Here is a 25911-nt window from a genome sequence, read left to right on the forward strand (position 1 = left end):
CATAATGTGGACTTAGGGCACTTTGTGGCATGTTTACTGGCAGCAGTACAATGTGGCATATTGTTAATTTGGGGCACTACAATGTTACATAATTGTCTGGTATAATGTGAACTAGAGCACTACTGTGGGGCATAACATTAGATAAACAATATAGTTCATAAAATGAACTAGGAAACTACAATGGCACATAACATGAACAACTGCTGTAGAGAGAGGTGTCTCTCTAAAAGGTGGAAGAGGCCCATGCAAAATGTTACTATGGGGCCCACAAAGTTCTGGCTATGCCCATGTTCAGAGATGAACGCAATGCTGATGTTTGTGCAGTTGAGCGACTATTTGCTACTGCACATGTGTGAAATATTCTAAAAAAACCCACGGCGCATGTGTTAGTCTGTGTGTACATCAAATACACTCTTGTGTATGGGACCGTGTAGCGGGTAAGTTCACACGACCAATGAGAGACTAAGGTGTTGCAAACAAGAAAGCTTTTTATTCCAGAGTTGAAAAGGCAGAGCCAGTGTAATGACTTTTTACATAAGGCAAACACTGTTCAGGAACAATAAATCAGCTTACTTGAGAAAGCAGTTCAAACGAGCAGAGTATTCACAGCAGTCATGGTTCAGATTGTTCAGCATAGAGAGAGCTGCTGAAGGTGCAACCTCTCCCTCACATTTTCACTGACAAACTCAACTTACCAGGTTTTTTATACATTAGCTGGTCTTAATTAAGGTAAGGGTGTGGTTCCTCCCTGGCTACAGGAGGTTAAACCTTTCCTCAGAATGTGGGAGAGACCCACATGACACAGTTAGGTTAGGGGGTCCCTCTCCTGGGTAGAGGACTCCTTCCTTTCACACACACAGACAGCAGCAGGGAAGCAGCACACCAGTCTGGATGCAAGTACAAGCTGGTCGGCGCCAGTCTTTATTGTACAATGTCAGAAATAACATAAAGAAAACATAAACATAAATCCTAGCCCTGTCGGGGCACTAACTTCACAGGTAGTTCCCTCACTACCAGAACCTGGCAGGGCCTAATGCCCTCACCAGCAACAAAAGCACAGCACAACACTTACAGTTAGGTTTTTCCAGTGTCTCTGAGCAAACTCCCTGTCTGCTCTCCCAGGTGAGACAATCAGCCCTATACACACTAGGCTTATATTGGCCACTCTCAGGTGGAAGCCCTAACAAGCCTGTTACACTGCAGACTTTCTCCTGGGGATTTTAAACACATAGGAAAGGAATCTGGGATAAATGTCCCTGCCACAGACCACTTTACCAGTGATCCTATCACATATCCCCCCCCTTTGTTTCGACCTATGGGGCAGAACAACTGAAGCCCCCAAACAATGAACGCATGACAACGCGTCTGCTTTAATTAACAGGCCCCCTGGCCTGTGTTCCACCGAAAATGTAAAAGTTTGTAACGCCCACTTTATGGCCAATGCCTCCTTCTCCACTGTGGCATCGGGTAGGCATCAAATTTTGAAACACTGTTTAACTTTCGGAAGTCATTGCAGAAACGCACACTCCCAACGGGCTTTGGAATCAACACAATGGGACTTGACCATTCACTATGTGATACTTCAATAACCCCTAACTCTAGCATATTTTTAATTTCTTTCGACACCGATGCTCTTGGTGCTTCTGGTAACCTATAGGGCTTTAGATTAACTTTAACCCCTGGGTCAGTGATGATGTCATGTTTAACGACCGAGGTTTTCCCAGGTACGTCAGAGAACAGCACCCTATTTCTAACCAGAAACTCCTTGACCTCTCGTTGTTGAATTGCCGACAGGGTTTTTGCCACTGTCACTTCGGGAACTAAGGGCCCTGGACTTACTGGAGGGGCTCAGACGGACGACAGTACCGTTCTATCTTTCCAGGGCTTTAACAGATTTATATGGTATATCTGTTCCGGCTTTCTTTTCCCCGGCTGGTAAACTTTGTAATTAACCTGTCCCACTCTTTCTAAGATTTCAAAGGGCCCTTGCCATTTAGCCAAAAGTTTATTTTCCACAGTGGGAACCAACACTAACACTCTGTCCCCAGGAGCAAAGCTGCGTAACCGAGCATTGCGGTTGTATACCCTCTGCTGTGCCTGTTGAGCCTGTTTCAGGTGCTCTCTCACTATCGGCACCTCTATAATAGGCAATGGAACTAGTGGTTCCTTAAAATGTGGTCTGGGAGCATGATACCGACACTCAGGGCAGGATGCGCAAAAGTCAGATACCTCTTTATGAAGCCCGGGCCAGAAAAACCTCTGCATTATTCGCTCAGTGGTTTTCTCTACCCCTAGATGACCTGCCGTTATACGACCATGGGCCAGATCCAACACTGTTCTTCTGTAGGCTTTGGGAACTATTAGTTGTTCCGCAACATCTTCCCCCTTCTTAGTCACCTGATATAACCAATCCTGACACATTGCCATGTGGGGATAGGACAAAGGACTATCAGGGTCTATGGGTTTACCATCAACTACTTTTACATTCTCCCTGGCTTTTAACAAAGTAGGGTCATTCAACTGCTCCACGGCAAAGACCTCTCTTCTGACCTCTAAATCAGGCAGATGATCCACTGGCCCAACAACACTTCCCACCTCAATGGGAGGCACATCAGTTGGCGGGCCACCGTCACGCTCCGCATTCTCTAGTTCGCCAACCATAGTAGGAAAAGGGAATAACTCTGACTCAGAAGAAACTCCCTCCTCCACTATATCGACAACCTTCTCAAGTGGACCGGGGTTGTTCACTTCTGGAACAAAACGGCTTTCCCACAATTTCCAGAAGTGAGCAAAGTCTCTCCCCAATATTGCATCGTACATCAGACCAGACACCAAACCCACAGAAACTATAGCAGAGCCACATGGTGTCTCGATGTTCACCTCGGCAGTAACATAATATCGATTATCCCCATGTATGCAGGTCACACCAACAGTTTTCCCCTTATGCCTCAAGGGGTTCACCAGCTCAGCTTTTATAAGTGTCACCAAGCTACCAGAGTCTAACAGTGCCTCTACTCGGTTGCCATCTACAGTGAGTACACACATGTGCTTATCAGTCTCAGCCTGCCGGTCAGCCGTACAGGCTGTCTGTGCAAAGAAAGACCCCCTGCGGTAGACATGAGCAGTATCACATTGCATAGGTTCAGTTGTAAGTGAACAATTAGCGGAAATATGGCCAAAGTCACCACACCGGAAACACTGAATCATATTAATGTCTAGTCGTTTACGGGGCAAGAACCTTCCTGGCCTGGCAGGCCTGTCTCCAGGTTCTACACCCTCAGTCTTAGGTACATCCCACCGCCCAGCACCCTTCTCCCCTGGAACAGTCTTACCAGTGTCGCTGGGAGTTCGCCGGGGCGCCATCGGGGCTTGGTGGGGCATACTCCTCAGCTCCTCAGCTGCCACGTACCTCTCCACTAGCTCGACCAACTGGTCCGCGGTCTTAGGGTCTGCATGGCTCACCCACTTGCGCAGAGTCGCGGATAATGATCGCAGGTACCGGTCCATCACGACCCTTTACACGATCTGTGGTCCCGTCAGCATCTCAGGCTGTAGCCATTTTGAGGACAGATGGACGAGGTCATGCATCTGTGAACGTGGAGGCTTGTCCATATGGAACTCCCAGCGGTGGACCCGTTGGGCACGAACAAAGGTGGTGACTCCCAAGCGAGTTAGGATCTCCTGTTTTAGTTTTTTATAGTCCTTGGCATCAGCCAGGCATAAGTCGAAATATGCTTTTTGTGGCTCCCCAGACAAAAAAGGTGCCACCAGACTTGCCCACTGCTCCTGGGGCCAACTCTCCCTTTCGGCCGTTCTTTCAAATGCGGCGAGATAGGCCTCCACATCATCGCCCGAAGTCATCTTTTGGAGGAAGTGACTGGCTCGTATGGAGTGAGTGGTGGTGGGAGGACCAGTATTAACATCCCTGGGCCGGGCGACCAGGTGCTGTACCACCTCTCTTAAGGCCTGGCGGGTTTCCTCAATGGCGACCTGTTGAAGTCTGTTAGATTCCTGCTGAATTTTGTTTGTCTCCAGCTGAGCTGCTGTAGCTTGAAGCAAGGCCTTAATAATGTCCTCCATTTTGTCCTGGGGTGTAGGTTGTGACACAGTTAGGTTAGGGGGTCCCTCTCCTGGGTAGAGGACTCCTTCCTTTCACACACACACACAGCAGCAGGGAAGCAGCACACCAGTCTGGATGCAAGTACAAGCTGGTCGGCGCCAGTCTTTATTGTACAATGTCAGAAATAACATAAAGAAAACATAAACATAAATCCTAGCCCTGTCGGGGCACTAACTTCACAGGTAGTTCCCTCACTACCAGAACCTGGCAGGGCCTAATGCCCTCACCAGCAACAAAAGCACAGCACAACACTTACAGTTAGGTTTTTCCAGTGTCTCTGAGCAAACTCCCTGTCTGCTCTCCCAGGTGAGACAATCAGCCCTATACACACTAGGCTTATATTGGCCACTCTCAGGTGGAAGCCCTAACAAGCCTGTTACACTGCAGACTTTCTCCTGGGGATTTTAAACACATAGGACAGGAATCTGGGATAAATGTCCCTGCCACAGACCACTTTACCAGTGATCCTATCACACTACTTAAATTAGAAATGGCAAAACAAAACCATGGGCACTCCTGGGTGGTGACTGGGAAGTGGCATGAAGTGAACACAAAAAAGGCCGTCTCATGGGCGTGTTATGGGAATGTCGCAGGTGTGTCAGTGAAAGCAGATGCATTCTCAGTTGCAGAGCTGCAGTCACAGAGGCCATGATTAGAGTTCAGGAGAAATGTCGATGGTGAATGAGATGATGCATCGATGGTTGAGTGTTCAGAACCACCGGCGGAGTTGCAGTGTGCACAGGCATTGAAAGTGGGTGTCTCAGGATCACATTCTTGCAAAGTATAAAGAGTAAGGTGATCGCTTATGCAATCACTTTACTTATAGGTTTGTACCCGGCACTCTAACTGTGTCACGAATGGTGTCTGTGAGTTACCTGTCTCAGGTGATGGGTGGGATTCAACGGAGACCGGCATGACTGGAACCACAGATGACGTAGATAGCTCTATTGCAAGATTAATGTAGCAGTGAGAGCTGCCTTTGATGATGAATGACAGGAACTTGGAGGAACCGGACTGGGACCGGCAGGAAGACTTGTTGAGTTGAACTGGTGAACTTGGAACTTGACTCTGGACTGGAATAACGTGGATTGAACTGATGAACTTGGAACTTGACTCTGGACTGGAATAACGTGACACTGGCTGAAGGGAAATCAGGTAATGCTGAGACGAGGGCTAAACAGGGTAATCCGGAAATGGTGTGACAAAGGCTGGAACTCAGGTGCAGGTTGGATAGGGTAATTGGAAATAACAGGTTCAGGAAGGAATGGGTAGGTTTGGGATTTTAGGTTCAGGGAGGGAGTGGGTAGGTAGAAGGGGCAGGAGTTGATCCACAGCAGGAAGCACGATGCAGGTTTGCAAGGGTGCCAGGGACCAACCAGGAGTAGGGCTAGCAGAGCACAGGACTAAGGTCAGGTGCACAGGAACTCACTATTAGCTGATGCTAGCAGGACGTCTGGATTGACAGGTATTGCTGTAGCAGGTTTTTTGGATGCACCGTGGGTTGCTGTAGCAGGTTTTCTGGATTGCACCAGGGGTTGTTGTAGCAGGTTTTCTGGATTGTACCAGGGTTTGCTGTAGCAGGTTTTGTGGATGCACCAGGGGTTGCTGTCAGCAGGAGTCAGGGATACACTAGAACACAGAACAGCACAAACCATACACCACAGAAGTAACGAGATGTTCAGGCCCAGAATGCTATCAAGGGAGGATATATATACCCTGGGTCTGGCAGCAATTGGAGGATATGGACAGGTAGTCTGGCAGTAGCATTCTGAGTGGTGGAAGGCACAACATGCAGAGGTCGTATTTATCTCTCCAGCACTGAGTCAGAACTACACCTGTGATTCCAATCAGGGCTAGCAGTGTTCACAGACAGGAAAGGACCCAGGTGAAATAATCACTGTGGAAGGAATGCATAGAGAAGTGCTGCAGCAGCATGATCAGAACAGATCCTCCAGGCAAATTACACACACAGATCCACGGAGACTACTGGCAAATCAACAGGCAAAAGGTGAAAACTAGACATGGTCGTGACAAACTGCTCATGCACGGTCATGTGCAAGCGGCAGTTAACAGAGAATTTTTTGTAGAATGTAACCCATATTGTAAGTCAGACACAAAAGCCTCCCATGTTCATTCACATAGGCGTAATGGTCATCGGGGAACAGACAAAACAGGCCAAACAGGCACATGTGCACCAATACAGCCCTAACATTTGTTAATGATGGATTAGCGATGGCAGTCGCAGAGAAGATTTATTTGCAAAGTGAGTGGCAGGTAGTTAGTATGTGGGGGAGATAACTGGGGGTGGTTAGAAACACTCAGGTGTGTCTGGACCATTTTCTGGGCGTGCTCTAGTGAGCCTCTGCGAATTTGTTTGCAATAACATTTTTAGCATAATCATGGCCAAGGTTATGGGCCTACCCACCATATTCAGGTAACCTCTTTAGGGTAGGTCCCTAACATACTAGGGTTCAAAACGAAAGTGCAGGACCCCCCCAAACTGGTGCTTATGCAATGCCCCCAGTAGTAGTGCCTCTTATGCAATGCCCCCTGTAGTAGTGACCCCTATGCAGTGCCCCCAGTAGTGTCCCTTATGCAATGCCCTCAGTAGTTCCCCTTATGCAGTACCCCCAGTAGTGCCCCTTATACAGTGCCCCCAGTAATGCTCCTTATACAGTGCCTCCAGTAGTGCCCCTTATACAGTGCCCCCAGTAGTGCCCCATATGCATTGCCCCTTATGTAGTGCCTCCAGTAGTGCCCCTTATACAGTGCTCCCAGTAGTGCCCCTTATACAGTGCTCCCAGTAGTGCCTCTTATGCGGTGCCCCCATTAGTGCCGCTTATACAGATGTTTCTCCCTTCACCCAATGCGGGAGCCGGAAGGCGGAGCTCATGAGTGAGCTCTAGCATGGCTCCGGCCCTGGGTGTATCAGCCAATGAAAGTCTGCCTGACTCTTATTGGCTGCTAAAACAAACACACCGTCGCTGGGTTATACACTCATTGTCAGTGAGTGTACTATCCGCTGCCGGCGGCAGAGTGTTTGTTTTACTGCATAGTGCAGACCACACTGAGTGAAACCACTAACCTGTCCGGTGGCCGGCGGTAGTGCCCCTTATGCAATGCCCCCAATAGTGCTCCTTATACAGTGCCTCCAGTAGTGTCCCTTATACAGTGCCCCCAGCAGTGCCCTTTATGCATTGCCCCTTATACAGTGCCTCCAGTAGTGCCCCTTATACAGTGCTTACACTGTATACGTAGTGCTCCTTAAACAGTGCCCCCAGTAGTGCCCCTTATACAGTGCCCCCAGTTGTGCACCTTATACAGTGCCCCCAGTTGTGAACCTTATACAGTGCCCCCAGTAGTGCCCCTTATATAGATGTCTCTCCCTTCACCCACTGCGTGTGCCGGAAGGTGGCGCTCATAAGTGAGCTCTAGCCTGGCTCTGGCCATGGGTGCAGCAGCCAATGAGAGTCTGTCTAACTATTATTGGCTGTTAAAAGAAACACACTGCCACTGGGTAGTACACTCACTGTCAGTTCCAGCGGCGGTGTGTTTGTTTTACTGTGTAGTGCAGACCGCACTTAGTGAAACCACTAACCTGGATGGCGGACAGCAGCGCCAGTCCGACAGTGCCATGGGCATGTGCCCCGCGTGACCCCCCCCCCTAGTTACATCACTGGCCTTTTGTCTTGCATCTTCATGCACTGCCCCATGAAATCAGATGCACTTGTGGAAACACTACATTTGCACTGTGGTTTCCTTTTTATGGGGGTTCGGAATTAATTCTTTGGAGGAAACCTGGCGAGTTTTGCTTTTCATAACATTGCTGTTTATAAAACAGCTGGAAAAACTGCAATTTACTAAAATTAGGAACTACTGTGTTACATTACATTTCTCCCTCTATTGGTTTAAAAATAATCACATTACATTTTCTCCAACTTTTTCAAAGATATTTTAGATTTCAGCCAGACTGAAATATTACTGAAAGTATAATTTTCTCACTAGTGACTTAGTTGAGTGTTCTGAAAACTGCCTCACCATTTTTATGTTTCCAAAAGTCTTTTTTTCCCCCCGAAAAAAACAGAAAAACGATGCCCAGGGTGAGAACGCCATTTGGAATGTAAGTACGCTGACTGTTGTGAATATCCCTGCACCTGTATATATTCCCTTGTGATTATAGTTGTGTTAGTAACTACTGTAGCTGAGCTTATTCTCTATCCCATGATCGTTTTGTACGGTGAAATCATTAGCGAAGTGGCCTTTGTTAAATACAGCACATTTTACATATAGTACTCTGGTGTTCTAAAAATAAAGCTAACAAAAGTGATTTTTATAATATGAATTTGAAGACATGTAATGTGGAACATAAGAAACGGAAGGTAAAATTCACGGTACACTTGCCAGCTATTTGTTGTCCTCTTTTCCCTATCCATGCAGCTGGTTTTTATCACACGCTGAGTCTAATCAGAAAATCTAAGATTCCCGAGTTGTTTTCCGATTGGACACAGCAGTCACCGGGAACCAAATGCTAGATAACAACTGAACTCAAGACCATCTTTTCCTCTCTCTTTTTATTAAAACCATTTCATCAGCTGCCTTGTGCTTGACTCTAGACACACAGTTAAACATAATTTTACTTATTTTTAGAAATATGTTCTTTGGTTCAAATGTCCCTAGAACATATGCAGATTAAAATATGTAATGCAATATACTTTGTAGCCTGAGATCAGATTTACGCTGCCTTTCTTGTATGTAGCCTATTAATTTTGTTTTTATGAAGCCGAAAGATTCAGGGGTAAATTTTCTAAGATTTGTGTTGGTCCAAGATTGCAATGATGGGGGGTAAATTGTCATTTTTCCAAACACAGTAATTTACTATAAAAAAGGTGGTTATTTTCTGAATCTTTAGAGGTGATCACGGCCAATTTTGAAATTAAAATAAACCCAAAAATACAACTAGAAATTAATATACCATCGTCTGAACACGGCAGTACTTTCCATAAACAGAATACAACATGGGAATTTACCAAAATTGTGATTAGAATCATGGGTGTAATAAAACCAAACACAGTGTAAAAATAGAACTTACAAATAGAACCCCTACTGAGCAGGGTGTCTAGCAGAAACATACACAGATCAGTGTGATCCGTGTATGTTTCTGCCTTTTAAAGGTCAATAAATGGTTAATTGAAAAAAAAAAAAATGTGCCCCCCCCCCCAAAGCATAACCAGCCCCAGGCTCCTGAGCCAGTCCTGGTTCTAAAAATATAGGGGGGAAAAAAGTGTAGGGTTCCCCCGTATTTTAGGAACCAGCAGTGTGCTTCCAAAGCCAGTCCTGGTCTTAAATATAGTGGAAAAAATGGCGTGGGTTTCCCCCTATTTTTAAAACCAGCACCGGACTCAATTCTAGCTGGGTTGTAATGCCACAGCCAGGGAACCCTTTCACCGGGTCTCCCCGGCCAAAGCATTAACACCCCAAGCTAGTCAGCCCAAGCCGGGGATCTCAGGGGAGGTGGGGATCCCTGAATAGGGGGCTTTTCCTGGCCAGTGGGTGCAGGGTTAATAGTGGTTAAAAATGGAATGACACTATTGTTTTTTACAGTGGAACTACAGGTGCCAGTGTGCCTGCCCTTTGACACTTGTGGAACAGCATGCGGCTGCGCCCATACCCCCACTGTAAAAATAATAGTATTAAAAAAGACAGTACATACACTCCATAAAAATTATAGCTTTACACCCCGGCTAGAATTGAGTCCGGTGCTGGTTTTAAAATTAGGGGGAACTCCATGCCATTTTTCACCTATTTTTAAAACCAATACTGGCTCTAGGAGCCCAATGCTAGTTCTGAAAATAAGGGGGAACCCTACATGTTTTTTTTCCCGTATTTTTAGAACCAGAACTGGCTCAGCAGCCCGGGGGTGGTTATGCTTTTGGGGGGAAGGGCCCTTGTCATTTAAAAAAAAAAATTAACCATTTATTAATTAAAATACGCACAAGCAGCCTGCACATATTTCACTGATATGTGCATGCTGTTTGTTCAGGAGAGAACCATGGGCAGGAAACACGGGGATTAAACATGGCTAGGAATGATCACATATACCATGACAAACATGGGAGCTTGGTAAATTTCTGAATATATCTTAAACAATAATTCCCGATTCTGACCGTTCCTATCCATATTTATAAATGGACAGATACAGGGCACACACAAATCTTAGTAAATTTACCCCTCAGTCTTTAACCTTTACATTGCACAGGTAATATAATATTTTTTTCTTTACAATTTTATAATTAAGGGAAGACTTTTTTTTTTAAGAGATTACAGTTAAATCTACCTTGATGAAGTGCTGGGACCAATTCAATTAGAAGTCCTACAATCAGGGGTAAGGTGTCTGGTCTGAGATTTCCAGAATTTAAACACGCACAGCATCGCTGAAACACGGGAGACTTTTGACAGCTGAAACACTCAAATTTACCAAGAATCGAGTTTTGCTAAATCGTGCTTTTTGATGGTGTATGTGATCGTATTTTATTCCCATGTTCCATGTCTTTGACGGCAGCCAAACACTCCAAAACATGCAGCCTGCACACATCAGTGAGATATGTGCAGGCTGCATTTGTGTATTATGTAAAATAGTAAAAAAAAATGATGCAGGGTCCCCCTCAAAAGCATAACCAGCACTGGGCTCTATGAGCCAGTCCTGGTTCAAAAAATACAAGGGACAAAATGTGTAGGGGTCCCCTGTATTTAATGAACTAGCTAAAGGCTCTGTGAAATGGTCCTTGTTTTAAAAATACAGGGAAATAATGGCGTGGGTTTTTACCCATATTTTTAAAACAAGCACCAGGCTCCACTAGCCGGACTGTAATGCTGGTGATATGGTCCCCTGGCTGTGGCTTTACACTCCAGCTAGTTGAGCCCGGTGCTGGTAGTAAGAAAAACGGGGGATCCCCACAACATTTTTTCCCTGTATTTTTACTACCAGCATCGGGGCCAAGAGCCTGGTGCTGATTCATGAAATATGGGGGACCTCCACATTTTTTTTTCTCCATATTTTGTGTACCAGGGCCAGCTCAAAGAGCGCCGGGCTAGTTATGCTCAAGAGGGGAACCCCACACTGTTTTTTTTTTAATTTTACCCTTTCTTTGCTTTATTACAGGCAGAAACATACATGGATCTCACTGACCTGTGTATGTTTCTGCTCAGGAAAGTACTTGTGAGATTGGCTGATGGTGTTCACATTCAAATTTATTAAATAGAATATCAGGCAGGTCCGTATCATTGGCCAGTGATATGCAAACTACCTCTGAAATTCTATTTAATAAATTTGAATGTGAACAGTAATGATTGCATAGTGCATCTGCAACTCTTTTTTGTGTATGTTACTTTAAAATCTCAGCATGATGGCACCTTTCATTACTATTAGGGTGTGCAGTCTAGAGCCCCTCCCTGTATTTACTTCTATTTGTGTTTTCACCCATGTTTTGCATAGAAAATCATGATTTCATATGCGTGTTTCCCTTTTGTAAATTTCCAAATTTAAAACAAATGTCCAAACACTCGTGATTGCAATCTTGACCAGACACAATTCTTAGTAACTTTACCCCTCAGCCTCCAGAGGTGCAAAAAAAAATCCTATTTGCAGTCACTAGAATGATTGAATTGCTCTCTCCACTTTATCCGGGTAGCGGCACTGGGGTTGGTGATTCCCAGTGCGCTGTACTCATCCTGTCACCCCTCCTATGGTCCTCTGCGAGTGCCAAATGCACGCGGGTGCTCACAAAATCGATATGGTCTCATGCCAACAAAGCTACTCCCCACTAATGCATGACTTTTTTGGGCGAGACCATGTGTTCCCGTCATGCTGGGCGCTTGCCCAGCGCTTTGGAAGCCACTGGGCAGCCCGCTGCCTCTCTAGCAGAACAGTGTATGATGTGCGCATCATCCATACCCGCTGTTCACCACTCATCATCCATACCCGCTGTTCACCACTCGGTGGCACCATCCGAGGGAGTGACACCAAAATAGCAGAGCAGCTCTGCTACTTTGGTGTCACCCCCTCGGATGGTGTCACCTGGTGCGTCCCGTACCCCGCTAGTGATGCCATTGCCCTGGATACAACAGTGTATGAGATTACTTTAATCTGGCAAGAGTAGGATACTACTTCACGAGCCATTCTTGCGGCCTTCTGTATGGGCATAGTTTCCTGTCTGTAGCCTCTGCTATCACCATTCTGAGATGACTTTAATAATAGGAAGACAGTCTACTTGTTGCTATCACCGGAGATAGCCGGCGAAGCCACCACTGGCTTGGGGGCTTATTAAATAGGAATAAACACTATCCCTGGTAAAAGTGTGTGTTGTCGCTAGATTTAGGGCTTTTCTCCCTATGATAAAAAAAACCCCTAATTGTAAACAAATACTAGAGACTGAAGACCCAGAGCCAGTAAAGAACTCAAAACAGAAGAAACCTTAGATAAGATGACAATCCAAAACCTTCCTCAGATTGAACCATAACGCACTGACGGGAATGGTAGATAAATGTTTTGGGACGGCTTTCACAGTTCCCAGAATTGAATGTTACATGAAATCTGTGGTGAGATCTGTAAGAATATTTGTGATCTACGAGAGTTCTGCAAGGAAATCCTAAAGCAAGAATAGAAAGTATCTTAGCTGTCTACAAGAATGTGTAAAAGCTGCAATAATCTGCCAAAGGAGGTGTTACTAAATACTGATTGACGGAGTGCCCACACTTTTACACGTGTTAACTTCACAGTTTATTTTTAATCTGTTACATTCAGGAAATAGTAATTGTGTGTTCAAATGTGCAGAAACATAATTTTCATGCTTGTAGCCTGCAGAGATTGCATTACTGTAACTAACTAACTAATTCTGTATACAGTATGACCAAGAGTGGCCTTTACATACATTACATAGGGGGAGATGCACTAAGTCTGAGAGTTATATAGTAGAGGGTGATAAAGTACCAACTAATCAGCTCCTAACTGTTAGTTGACAGATTGTGTTTGAAAAATGACGGTTAGGAGCTCATTGGTACTTTATCTCTCTCCACTTTATCTCTCTCCAAAGCTTAGTTAATCTCCCCCATAGACTCTCATCTGTAATAACAGAAATATGCATATATAGTGCCCCCAGTAGTAGTCCCCCCTTATGCAGTGCCCCCAGTAGTAGTCCTCCCCTATGCAGTACCCCCAATAGTGCCCTTTATATAGTGCCCCCAGTAGTAGTCCCCCCTATGCAGTGCCACCAGTAGTGCCCTTTATATAGTGCCCCCAGTAGTAGTCCCCAATAGTGCCCTTTATATAGTGCCACCAGTAGTAGTCCTGCCCTATACAGTACCCCCAATAGTGCCCTTTATATAGTGCCCCCAGTAATAGTACCCCCCTATGCAGTGCCCCCAGTAGTAATCCCCCCAATGCACGCAAAGACATACGTAAAAAAAATAAAAATAAAACACTTACCTGAAACCCCGCTCTGACTCCCGCCGCTATCTGCTCCTCCGTCCTCCTGGGCCGGCCCGCTCTGCATTACGGGAGAGACGTCATCACATCGATCACATTACCCACTGCGGGAGCCGGAAGATGGAGCTCATGAGTGAGCTCCAGCCCGGCTCATGCAATGGGCGCAGCATCCAGTGAGAGTCTGTCTGACTCTCATTGGCTGGCTGCCAAAATAAACACACTGCCGCCGGCGCCATGCTTGTTTCTGTGTGCAGTGCAGACTGCAGTCCCTGTGGTCTGCACTACAGTAACCATCGGTGGGCCACGGGGAACGACTCCACGGGACCCGGGTTGAAGTGCCCTGTACTAGGGGGTTGAGGTTCCGGTTGGACCTCCCTTTGGTGTACGCTGGGCAGAACTTTGACCCAGGGAGCCTGTTCTGGGCCTTCCACTGCATGGATTTGGATGAAAACTTCACAGAGGGGTGACAATTGGTCTGGGATGCCTAATGGAGTGGTTGGTGTCCCAGTCAGACCTCACAGCCGAGTGCGCCGGACAGAACTTTGACCTAGGGAGCCTGTTCTGGATGGATTTGGATGACATCACATAACAAAACTTAATAACTTGAAGATTTGAAAACCGGGCTGTTTTTTATGTCCTCTCAGATTAATTTCTGTTCTTTAGTACTATCCAACTGTCTTTAATTTCCAATGACACTACCAAGTTTTCAAAAGTTGTTATTGGCCATTTTTGTCCAGTGAAATGTACCCACTTTTTAATATTAAAAAAAAAATGTGTTATATAATTACTTCTTTTCTGCGCCTTAGATGTAAAGTATCTCTCACTAATATCATTCCTCCCAACATTTACATGACTAAATTGGATGGGGGAGTTTGGCTGAGGCACACTGCAGACCATGATCACATTATAGTGGGCTACCTGAGGAGTATAGCAGTTCTGAATACTGACTCATGTACAGTGGACATGAAGGCATTATAAAATAAACTAAATTTGTTAGTACAAATCCATTGTTCAGGGTTACACTGAACAGCATATTCTACTACAATTATTCAGAGGTCAGACGCCATACGATTAACTGTATCATTTAGTTTAGAGAAATCGCTAATTGTACCGTAGCTATCTGGTATATTATATAAACTATGTAAAATCAATTAATTATATTATCTCATATAAATACTGTGGGATGTAAACAATTATTTTCTGAAAATAAACAGAAGGTATTTGTAAAGAAGTCACAAGATTCAGATCTGTTTTGCCGAAAACAGGGAATCAATTGCTACAAATTGAAAGCCCATGAATCCACGTCTCATTAAAATCTCTGATTAGCCCTGATTAGAGAATACGTATCAGGTAATGATGGTTTAAGTGTCCTTGCTTCCTCTGCCTCTGGTTTTACAGCTATTGATTATTGATGTCTACATATAAATATAGGAAGTTACGGCTTTCCATAAACATTTGTTCTGCTCTAAGTGTACTTAATGGTCATGCTTGCAGCCACAGAATCATGATATGCAGTCATTGAAATAGCAAAATTGATTGGCACAGACAAGACAAGGAAGTGCCAGCTGCTCTTAAGCATTTTATATAAGCTTGATTGATGCTGATTAGAGATTAGCTATAAGCACGTTGAATGCTAGTCTGAAATGGCAAAAACACAGAACGAGACCCACAATTCATTACTTACTTCCCCAGCAAGGAAGGCATAAAGAATAGTACTGATTGTAATCATCAGCTAAACACCTTCGCTACATAGCTGAAGAAAATCGTGAAACAAAAATGCAAAAGATAAAGTCAAGTGAATTGCCTGAATGGCAATCTGTGTGTGTGTAGAGCTCCTTTACTGTGCCCTGCCAGCCCTGAACCTCTGCCAAGTTCCTCAATGTAACATCAGGGTGTAAGACACATGAAAAGCAATAAAACCACACCTGTGCTAAAGCAGTTCAGCAAAGCAAAATAAATATGTATTATATAAAATGTATTATAAAAACCTCCCTATCTGTCATATTTACGTCCCTCTGATATATAATAACTTAGGTTCGGAACAGTCACTAATATTGCAGTCTAACCCTTTTAGTCTATACACTAGCTCATTTCTGAGTGGCTAAATATAATTGAAACAAAACAGAAAAGAAATATGCCCATGCTTGGTTTTACTCTATATTATACATGGTGCCAGCTGCGTGGCAATATTAATGCCATGTATGTATAGAGTACACAACAGAAAGACTTTTACTGTCAGCATTAACACTAGTATATTGCAAATATGGGTGTATCTAGCAAATAAAAGCAAGGGGAGTTTGTTCAGATTTTGATCAAAACATCTAATGGTGCATGCACGCAGAGCGATCAGCCAGCGATACGATATCACTGGCTGATCGTCTTGCACCGTCCCTGGTGTGCTGCATGATTGATATCGATCATCACCACCAACTCACCAACGACTATAGCGATCCACGATCAACGATCGTGGGTCCCTATAGTTACCTGCTCTATATGGAGCAGGTAGACCAGCATGCACGGCCGATGGGCGATATTGCTATCGTCCATACCTTCTCGTGCATCGATGGTCATTGGTAGGGACCAAAAAATCAACGATTTGAACGATAACGATATCATTATTGTTCAAATTGCTTTTTTCATATCGCTATGTGTACGCACCATAAGCCTGCAGTCCGTAGTCTATGGACTCCAATCTCTCGGCATACATGCCATGGGGTGCCGAGGACCTGCCATTGGGCTGGATACTTATGGGGTGAGCTTGTATGGCGTTGGCGATGGCACAGGGGGCACCGATGACCGCACAAGGAGGGACATTTGACCCCCTCGGCAGCTCCTTAGCAGCTTAGCAGCCCCAAGAACAAGCAGGAACTGAAGACATTTGCAGTAGAGGCCTGGCAGAGCATCACCAGGGATGAAACCCAGCGTCTGGTGATGTCTATGCGTTCCAGACTTCAGGCTGTAATTGCCTGCAAAAGATTTGCAACAAAGTATTAAAAAGTGAAAGTTAGATTTAGGATTTTTTAGTTTGTCCCATTACTTTTGGCCCCTTAAAAAGTGGGAGGCACATATAGAAACCGTTGTAATTCCTACACCGTTCACCTAATTTGGATGTAATTACCCTCAAATTAAATCTGAAAGTCTGCAGTTAAAGCACATCTTGTTTGTTTCATTTCAAAGCCATTGTGGTGGTGAATAGAGGCCAAAATATGAAAATTCTGTCAATGTCCCAATATTTATGCACCTGACTGTATATATATATATATATATATATATATATATATATATTCCCAAGTGCTCCTTGTTGAGGATGCTGTAAATAAGCTAAGGCTCCATCAAAATCTCGAATTAACCTAAACAATATCAGAATAGTGAATGGTGCCCGACATAGCTAATTTAAATAAATATTTAATCAAGTTTTAAAGTATGAAACAGTTCATCGAACATTCATTAGGTTTTAGAAATCACATCCAAATGGTTTTGTTGTGGTTAAAAATTAGATACTTCTTTTGATGTGGTAATTTCTCTTCAAGCGTGCCCGGAAGGAAAAATATACACTATAGGAGAGGCTGTTTGCATGGCGTAAAAACAAAAATTTGCATTGAACATGCCTACAAAGAGAATTGTGTTATGCTTAAACAATGATGTGTTCAGCCAGTGTACTCTGTTCCCCAGTCACATCAAAGCGTTTCCGTTGTTAGACCATCAGATGCAGCCTTTTGACACCGGATTTGCTTTGGTGTGACAGAGTAACAGCTTTCTCAATTCAAGTTCATGGTACAAATGAAGATTCATGATACAATTGTGGCATTCTAAATTTCCTGTGTGACACTGCCCTTTATAGGTTAGGCAAACATTAAATATATAGAATTTCACATTGCTTAATGATCCAAACCAGAGTTCCATACCAGGTCAATTCAGTTTTCTTAATAACAGTAAAGATTAATACGAAAGCAAACAAATTCATGTAATGCAATGTAATACAAGGATGAACCCTATGCGGAAATATTTGAGGTAGAAATGCTACAGTTACTTATAAAGCGATTTAGAAATGATTCTTTGATTTCTATTTTAGACTAGGAGGCCCGAAAATCCCATGATTCTCTGGGTTGAACTCAATTAGCTACAAGTTCCGTAGTGTGAAGTACAGTGTTACATTAATGTGCATTTCTGGGGATATTGTCATCGAGTGCGCTACTGATACCCGCACAGTTCAATTCAAAATGGCAGGTCACAGGCATTGCTGCAACGTCAAATGGCTGATTTTTTTACTTTTATAAATGATAAACACTTGTAACTCCCATCTGCAGGTTCAGTAGCCCCCTTTCCCATCAATACAACACTTCAACATTGTTGGAAATTATGTGTGTGCAGGTGTTGATACTGCAGAGTTATGTAGGCACACACCATATGATGACTCAAACTATTACCAGCCCAGTTACTTAACCAGTGATCTTGGTTTATTGATAGATAACAGGTACAGCTGTACTCACTGTCACATGTACACTGGTAATGGAGTGGAGCGGCGTTACATACAGCTCACCAGCCAGTGAATGTATGCTGCTTATGGGTAGTGGTACAGGGAAGCTTGAACAGCTTTATAACAAGTAAATAACTGGGTCTCTCACATGAACTACAGATGTGTCCTCATACGTCTAGCCTCGATATGCCTGAGTGAGCCTCCAGGACACGTGCTACTCTGTTAGCGCAATGTGATGTGAATAGGATGCACCTGAAGACTGTGCTGATTCATTTGATATGCAACACTTGTATATCTGTGTGCACCTGAGTCTGTAAATGCAGCACAATGGAACTTGGAATGAAAAAAGATGTGGCCGCTGCATTGTAGCACTTTGTATACAGATTTAGAGACTCAGGACCTCATTCAGAGTCGGTCGAAGCGGCCGCATGGTCGTACGGGAAAAGGGGCCGGATATGCAAATGATTCCCTCGCAAGTTGCGTCCCTAAGTTCGGATCGGTAGCTGGCCGACCAAGGGGAGGAAGCGGACGGAATTCAAAAAAATACGCCCCCTTCTCGTATGCATTGCACATCATCTCCGGGCATATAAGGATTAATCGAGACCATCGGGAACCATCGGAACTGGTCGTAGAGCTTAAGGTTGACCATACCCTCTCTTAAGCTCTACGATCATGTCAGTGTAAAAACCTCCCAAGTCACATGTGTCATGACGCTACTTTGTTAATTATGCACTCCCATAAACCGTATGCACTCCCATAAAACGCCGTTCGCATAATTAGGCACACCTGCGTTCGGATCTCCACTCCCCCGTTTTCAAGCACCTTCCCCTGTTACCACCCACAAACGCCTCAATCTGTCACTCAAACTACCGACCTGACTGTGTTCAAGGAGAGAGAAATTTCTGATCGTAGCGGCTAGTTTGCGCATGCACATTGCGAACTTTACGCGTGCACAGTATAGCGAACATCGGTGGCGTACGACCGTGCGGCCGATTCGACCGACTCTGAATGAGGTGTTCAGTCTCACACAGATATACAAGTATCGCATATCATATTCATCAGCACAGTCTGCTAGTGCATTCTAGTCGCATTTTCATGAAAAAAAGATGCAAAAAAGACGCCTGACGCTAGCAGGGTTTCATGGGACTTTGAATGCTGAGAAGGGCATTTTAGCGCGCCTATAGCGACTGTACACATATGTAAGTAGGAGACTTCTGTCTACCACCATGTTACTTTCTCAATACAAGGTAAAGATGGCTGCAGTCACATGTGCAGTGGCACATCCGGCTGGTCAGGTCAGACCTTCCTGCAGGCTATAGGGCCTAGTGCCCAACATGCATGCAGTGAGGAGTGCAGCAACACACTGCTTTTTAAGAAACATACATACCACATCATTTGCATGTCACCATTCTGTACATGTCACACATCATTTAACCCATTTTTATTTTTCATCTTTTTAGAGAAAAGGACATGTTTTTATTGGCCATATTTTCCTAGTGGTAGGGGTGTCCCAGGGGTACTGCACTAGGGGTTTGCCATATTTACATTTAAAAAATGTTGTTGTTTTTTTACTTACTATGGAAATGTAAACTTTTACCCATAGTAAAAAGTTGTGTGACCTAAATTGCGGCTAATGGAATTCAGCCCTCTGTTTACACTATCACAGTATTCCTGTTTGCACTGATTAATGGATTTCCAATGTTATTCAATCAATTTAGTTCCTACATTAAATACTGTAAATGTCTCAGATGAGTTTTCTATTTAATACAGTACTTGTCAATGTACTGAACATAGAAAATACAAGTCATAATATAAATTAGCGTGTAAAATCTACTCTATACTGTACATTGCATTAAAGCTGGACATATAGGGGTCTATTTACTAAGCAGTGTTTGGAGACAGAGTGAAAAGTGATAAGGTGCCAGCCAATCCGCTCCCAACTGCCATCTCACAGGCTGTGTTTGAAAAATGACAGTTAGGAGCTGATTGGCTGGCACCTTATCACTTTTCACTCTGTCTCCTAACATTGCTTAGTAAATTTATTTATTTATTTATTTATTAACAGTTTCTTATATAGCGCAGCATATTCCGTTGCGCTTTACAATTGTAAGCATTAATACAGCGGTTTTCAACCGGTGTGCCGCGGCACACTAGTGTGCCTTGGCCGGTTGTGAAGTGTGCCGCGGGGCTGTCAGAGCCACCGGGCACATTTTACTGTACTTCAGCATCCCGGGCCGCTGAGCTCCTCTGGGAGACTCAGGCGCGACCGGGTAGTGACCTGCAAAGATGCGGCTGCGTGACATCACAGGTCACGCATGCCGCGTTGTCTACTGCCCTCCAGCCCGCTCTGCCAGCCAACGCCCTGCACCAGTCAGCCAGCCCGCGCTCTGTCCAGGCAGGCTCTGCAGCCTGCCTCGAAGCCCGCCCGCACGCGATCCTGCTGCAGTGTGAGTGACAAGGGGGGAAGAAATGTGGGTTTTGTCGGGACCAGACATTTTTTTCTTCTTTGTGGGTACCAGCCATGTCATTTTTTTTGGTGAGAACCAGCCATATGTTATCCAGCCATATATTTGCCTATTTAGTGGGGAACAATGTGTTTTGTTTTGTATTTTGTTTCTGTGGGGCCAGCCATAGGTTTCTTTTTCTGTGGGGAGCAATTCTGTGGGGTGCAATGTGGTATGGTTGTTTTTTTTGTGGGGAGCAATGTGGGTTTTTTTTCTGTTAGGCCAGCCAATGGGATTGTTTTATTCTTGTGGGGGCCAATGTAGTGTGTTTTTTATTCTTGTGGGGGCCAATGTAGTGTGTTTTGTTCCTGTGGGAACTAATGTAGTGTGTTCTTTCATAGTCCGTGCACACCGCATCGCCGGATAGTGTGCCTTGGCAATTTTAAAATCTTGTGTAGTGTGCCGCGAGTTAAAAAAGGTTGAAAATCACTGCATTAATAGAACAAAACTGGGTAATAACATACAGATATATAAGTAGGAAGGCCCTGCTCGCAAGCTTACAATCTATAGAAACAGACCCCATAATATTTTTAAATCATTGAACCATACTTACCGACTTTTGTGAAATGCTTTCCGGGAGCAGGTGGGCAGGGCCAGACTATAGCCGCCATTAGGCCCCACCCCTTTACAGGAAAAGCCCGCAATTCGTGGGCTCGTGAGGAGGGGGCAGGGCTAAATTACATGATTTGCATTATTTAGCCCTGCCCCCTACCTACGGACCCACAAATTTCTCGAAAAATCTCCCCATCCTGCCCACTTCACTAGGAAGTGGGCGAGATGCGGGAGATCTGCTTATTCTTTCAGTGGTTAACCGAAAAATCAGAAGCCTCCCGCAAGAGTAGGCATGTATGCGTTGAACTAATTTTTAAGCACTCACTGGAGCAGCTGAATTCTCATGCACTGTGCTCTCAATTTGGCAGGCTTTCACCAACCCACACAGCAGGAGACCAGTGAGGTACTGTAGCTGTCCTGCTTGTAGGCTCTATACTCTGACAGTAAGTACTGTGCATTGCCAAGATGTGTGCCATTAAGCAGTAGGCAAGGGAGCCATGATAAAGCGATTTGCCACAAATTGCATCATAAAGTCCCATCATCAAGGAAAGGATCGCATTGTCATCAAGTCCCCGGACTGCCCACTTCACTGGGGAAATTGTGGAGATCCGGGAGTCTGGTCTACTCTGCTGGAGGATTCAACTTCACAGAATTCAAGAGTTTCCTGATTATTACAGTAGAGCAGGCAAGCATGATTGCATAAAGGTGCAAAGTTGGCACTGAACCACATCATTCAATCATCAATTGACGATTATTTGTCAAGTGCAAAATAGTCAATGGAAGCGATTGTGCAGTGAGAACTGGATTAACAACGGGGAAGCCGGGCGGTTGCCCAGGGCCCACCACACACTGGTGCCCCCCATATTTAGCTGCATCACCAGAATGGGGGCACTGTAGCATACTGTATGTGAACTGGGGTTTCTGTGTGGAATTATGTGAACTGGGGGCACTACAGCATGTTTAACATATTTGTTGTGCTGGGAGTATTTATTGTGTTCTCATAAATTAGCTTGCAAAATCGGCCATAGTATCTATATTAGGGCAATACAGCAAAAAGGTTCCCTAAAAGGGTTGTCAAGCTCTAACTCCCCAATACCTGTTACCTGAAGTCAGTAGTTGTGTCAGTTCATTTTGGCTACTTAAATTTACTCTATTTTGTACATGTGTGGGGGCAAAATTGGACAGTTCCTTTAAGTACCACAGGTATAGGCCATCTATGGGATGAGCACTTGCAATGTAATTGAAAAATGTAAATCTCATTAAATATATATCTACACTTCCTGTAAGGCATTGACAATAAGAAAGGTATAAAAACACTATACAACATTCATTATTAATGTTGATCGCCATAATATAAGGATAATCAATCATTTCCAATAATAATCAGCACAGGCATGTTTGAAAATAGTGTATCTATTTACAACAGACAATCATGCCTTATATAGTATATGTGAATGATCATCCTCAATATTTCCGAAATACAATCTTTAGAAACCAAAGTTGATGGATGTTCTCATTGTGGTTTGCAATTAGTGCTGACTTCAGAGAAGCAATTATGCTCTTGTTGAATGAATAACATTTTTAAATGTCCTATTAGACTATGGATTATCTTTCTTTCTCTGCCTTGCCAATATAATAACAGCCTGTATGTTTGCCAAAGGAGATATCAATGAACGTTAATCCGGCTGACTGGAAGCACTGTCCTACACATCACTGGGGGCCAGTTTCAGAGGTCGACGCAGAAGCACCCGCAGTTGCTTCTATTGGCAGTTGCCTGTCTGCAGCTTTATTCCAATTCCGCTACAAAATCCTTCCCATGTGTATTATATTGCATCTGAATGTGCAAGGAATGAGACACCACTGTTAGTCTCCACGGACACTGGAATACCAGTTGGTACGTGTCTTGATGCCCCATCAGTTGCACCATTGAAACTTCAACCAGACCTATGTCAGGTGCAGTTTCTCCATCTGAGTATGGCTCCCTAAGTCAGCGATTAAGCTTCTGTGCATGCAACCACTTTCACCAAAATACACCTGACACTCCAATAACACGTCCATAAGACGGACCATCTGTGTGTGCGCTAAGACACTTCACAGTAACTGTCCAGGAGCGCCTATAACTTTTACAAGACATTACTGATACCAATTACAGATCTTGATTGCAACAGTACCTGTGTGCAGGGGCGCCAAGAGGGGGGGGAGCAGGTACTAATTACCTGGTATTGCTGGAGGGGCCCAACTCCGCCCTCCCTCCCTCTTTCCTGTCAGCAGCCCAGCACACACTGCTATGTGCTGGGCTACAGTGATAGACTACTCCCTGCTGCTGAGCCTGTGTTGTGGGCGAGCACACTGATCGTGACCCCCCTGGATTTGCACTGGGTTGAGGGGCTTACAGCATCCCCTCCCCAGCATACAGCGCCACTTCACAGCGCTGCAACTAGGTTTTTTATTTTTTTTCTTAAGGGGACGTGGTCACACCTCCAATGATTAGGCCATGCCTCCTTCACCCGGGCTAGCTCTTACAGGCAATGCCTTTGTGCGTACACTCTGTGTATCAGGTCCTGAGTGTCATCCCCTGGCAAGCAAGTGTGATCCTCCTCATGACATCACAGCAAGAGAGTCAATGTGGCCACAAACCATGTCACATTTCTGCTGCTTACTGGACTTAACATCCAAAAATATTTTGAAGGCATTCTTTATCTCACTCTTTGTTGAGTTCCATTCTTCTTTTGCAATAATCTTGCACAGCAGTTAGGTCTCACCTGGTTTTATATGAAACCACCACTTACAGTAGTCCAAATCCAACACTCGTATCGCACCAACAGTTTCTTTGTCTCACTTCATTTGTGGAGTTGACCATAAAAATATTTAAAGGCTATTTTTGCTTTTCACCCATTTTTAAGGCAAGTTTAACTTAGTAAATCAATTTTGTTTCCTTACCATGTCCATGTTCCTAGTTTTGAAGTTGGTGGTGACAGAACGATCACATCATTATGATGTTCACCAAAGCACGGGTTGTTTCATCATTATAATGTTCACCAAAGCGCAGGTTGTTTCATCATTATAATGTTCACCAAAGCACAGGTTGTTTCATCATTATGATGTTCACCAAAGTGCAGGTTGTTTCATCATTATGATGTTCACCAAAGTGCAGGTCTTTTCATCATCATGATGTTCACCAAAGCATAGATTGCTTCATCATTATGATGCTCACCAAAGCATAGATTGTTTCATCATTATGATATTCACCAAAGCGCAGGTTGTTTCATCATCATGATGCTCACCAAAGCGCAGATTGTTTCATCATTATGATGTTCACCAAAGCGCAGGTTGCTTCATCATTATAATTAAGGGATCCCTTTGAAGAAGTCCTGAAGTAGACAAAACGTGTTGGGTGCTCCATCCACTTACCTCTATGAACTTTGGTCCATCCTTTTCAAGATAAGATTATTATGATCTATCCATATCCTATGCCATATTTATAGTGATATGAATTTGTCTTTTTATGGAATGAGTTTATCCTGAACTGTTTTTATTTATTTATTGGAATATGTTTAGCACAAGTAGAAACCATGACATGGTTTTAGCTATTGTTATAGTTAATTAAATTATTTAAATTGATACACTGACTTTGTTTTATAGTGCATTTTTTCGAGTCTGCAGATGTATTATACATTAAGCATCTTCTGAGCTATTTTCGATCATTACTGAATTGTCTTATTCATGCACAATGCACTTTTTGGAAGTCACTAAACAGCACTTTCTTATTATTCAAAGAACCAATTATAAAAGGTTTTCAAGTGCACTAGGTACTGTTACATAGTTAAAAATCAATCTCACAGATAATCATCCTATTATTTTTTACTACACTATTTATATATATTTATTGGGGTATTTATTTATTTATGATTGCTTAGATTGATATCAACTTCATATTCTAATTAAGCCTTATTTGGTGGATTGCCACTACCATAATCCCGTTGATAGAGCTGACATCCACACAAAATTGGGGAGTGCATCTTTTTGAATTTATCTAAAGCTAACACCACCGCAAATTAAGGTCTGAACAGTGGACTTGTACCTATGTGGCGCTGAAATCATATATAATTTCTGCAGATTGTGGTAAATATGCCCCTAAAAAGTGAATTGTTTGGAATAAATTCAACTGAATTATTAACTACATTTGACTTGTGTGTTTATGCTCTTGTTATTGTTAAAGCTTAAATACAATCTTAGAAATTGGTAAGCAGTGCTCATCACAGTGACACCTGCATAATAGTTGCCATTACAGCAGTGACAATTAACTTTTTTTTTTTCTTTGGTTTTTGGGTGGATACAGGGTTTCTGGATAAAAGTTCCTTCACTTGTATAACAGTAAATTTAATTAACAAAGTACAGTATGCATAAATAATACCTTGCTATCTCTAATGCAATTAAATGATATATTTATGGTTAGATGACATTTTATCTTGTGTTTTATAGAACATTTTTCTTAAAGCAAAAACTGAAGAAGACATCTTTACCCACCTTGGCCTGGATTATCTTGAACCGTGGGAGAGGAATGCATAGATACAGGATTGCATTGTTGAAAGTGTCCACATTTGTCTTCTGACTAAAGGTCATTTTAAGAATTACAGTATATCACCTCTTATATTGACTTTAACTAATTTCACTGTTATGCAGCTAATGATAGGTTATTGTGGATGTTTCCAGCTTTCATAGTAATACACAGACAAAACAACCACAGCAAAGTAGCACCTTAAAGTTATGATTGTTA

General features: G+C 43.6%; 1 protein-coding gene across 4 annotated transcripts in view; it reads left to right on the top strand.

Annotated features, from left to right (window-relative positions):
• The window catches only part of DNTT (DNA nucleotidylexotransferase), a 473464-nt gene extending 447761 nt beyond the window's left edge, over positions 1-25703 (top strand). For all 4 annotated transcript variants that reach the window (XM_088477001.1, XM_088477002.1, XM_088477000.1 and 1 more), the window contains one exon: positions 25617-25703. In XM_088477001.1, the coding sequence (XP_088333127.1) occupies positions 25617-25703 (87 nt within the window). The remainder of the gene's footprint in view (positions 1-25616) is intronic.
• The last annotated feature ends 208 nt before the right edge of the window (positions 25704-25911 follow it).

This window comes from Taudactylus pleione, unplaced genomic scaffold (assembly GCF_031769625.1).
Source record: "Taudactylus pleione unplaced genomic scaffold, aTauple2 ptg000198l, whole genome shotgun sequence".
NCBI classification, from domain to species: Eukaryota; Metazoa; Chordata; class Amphibia; order Anura; family Myobatrachidae; genus Taudactylus; species Taudactylus pleione.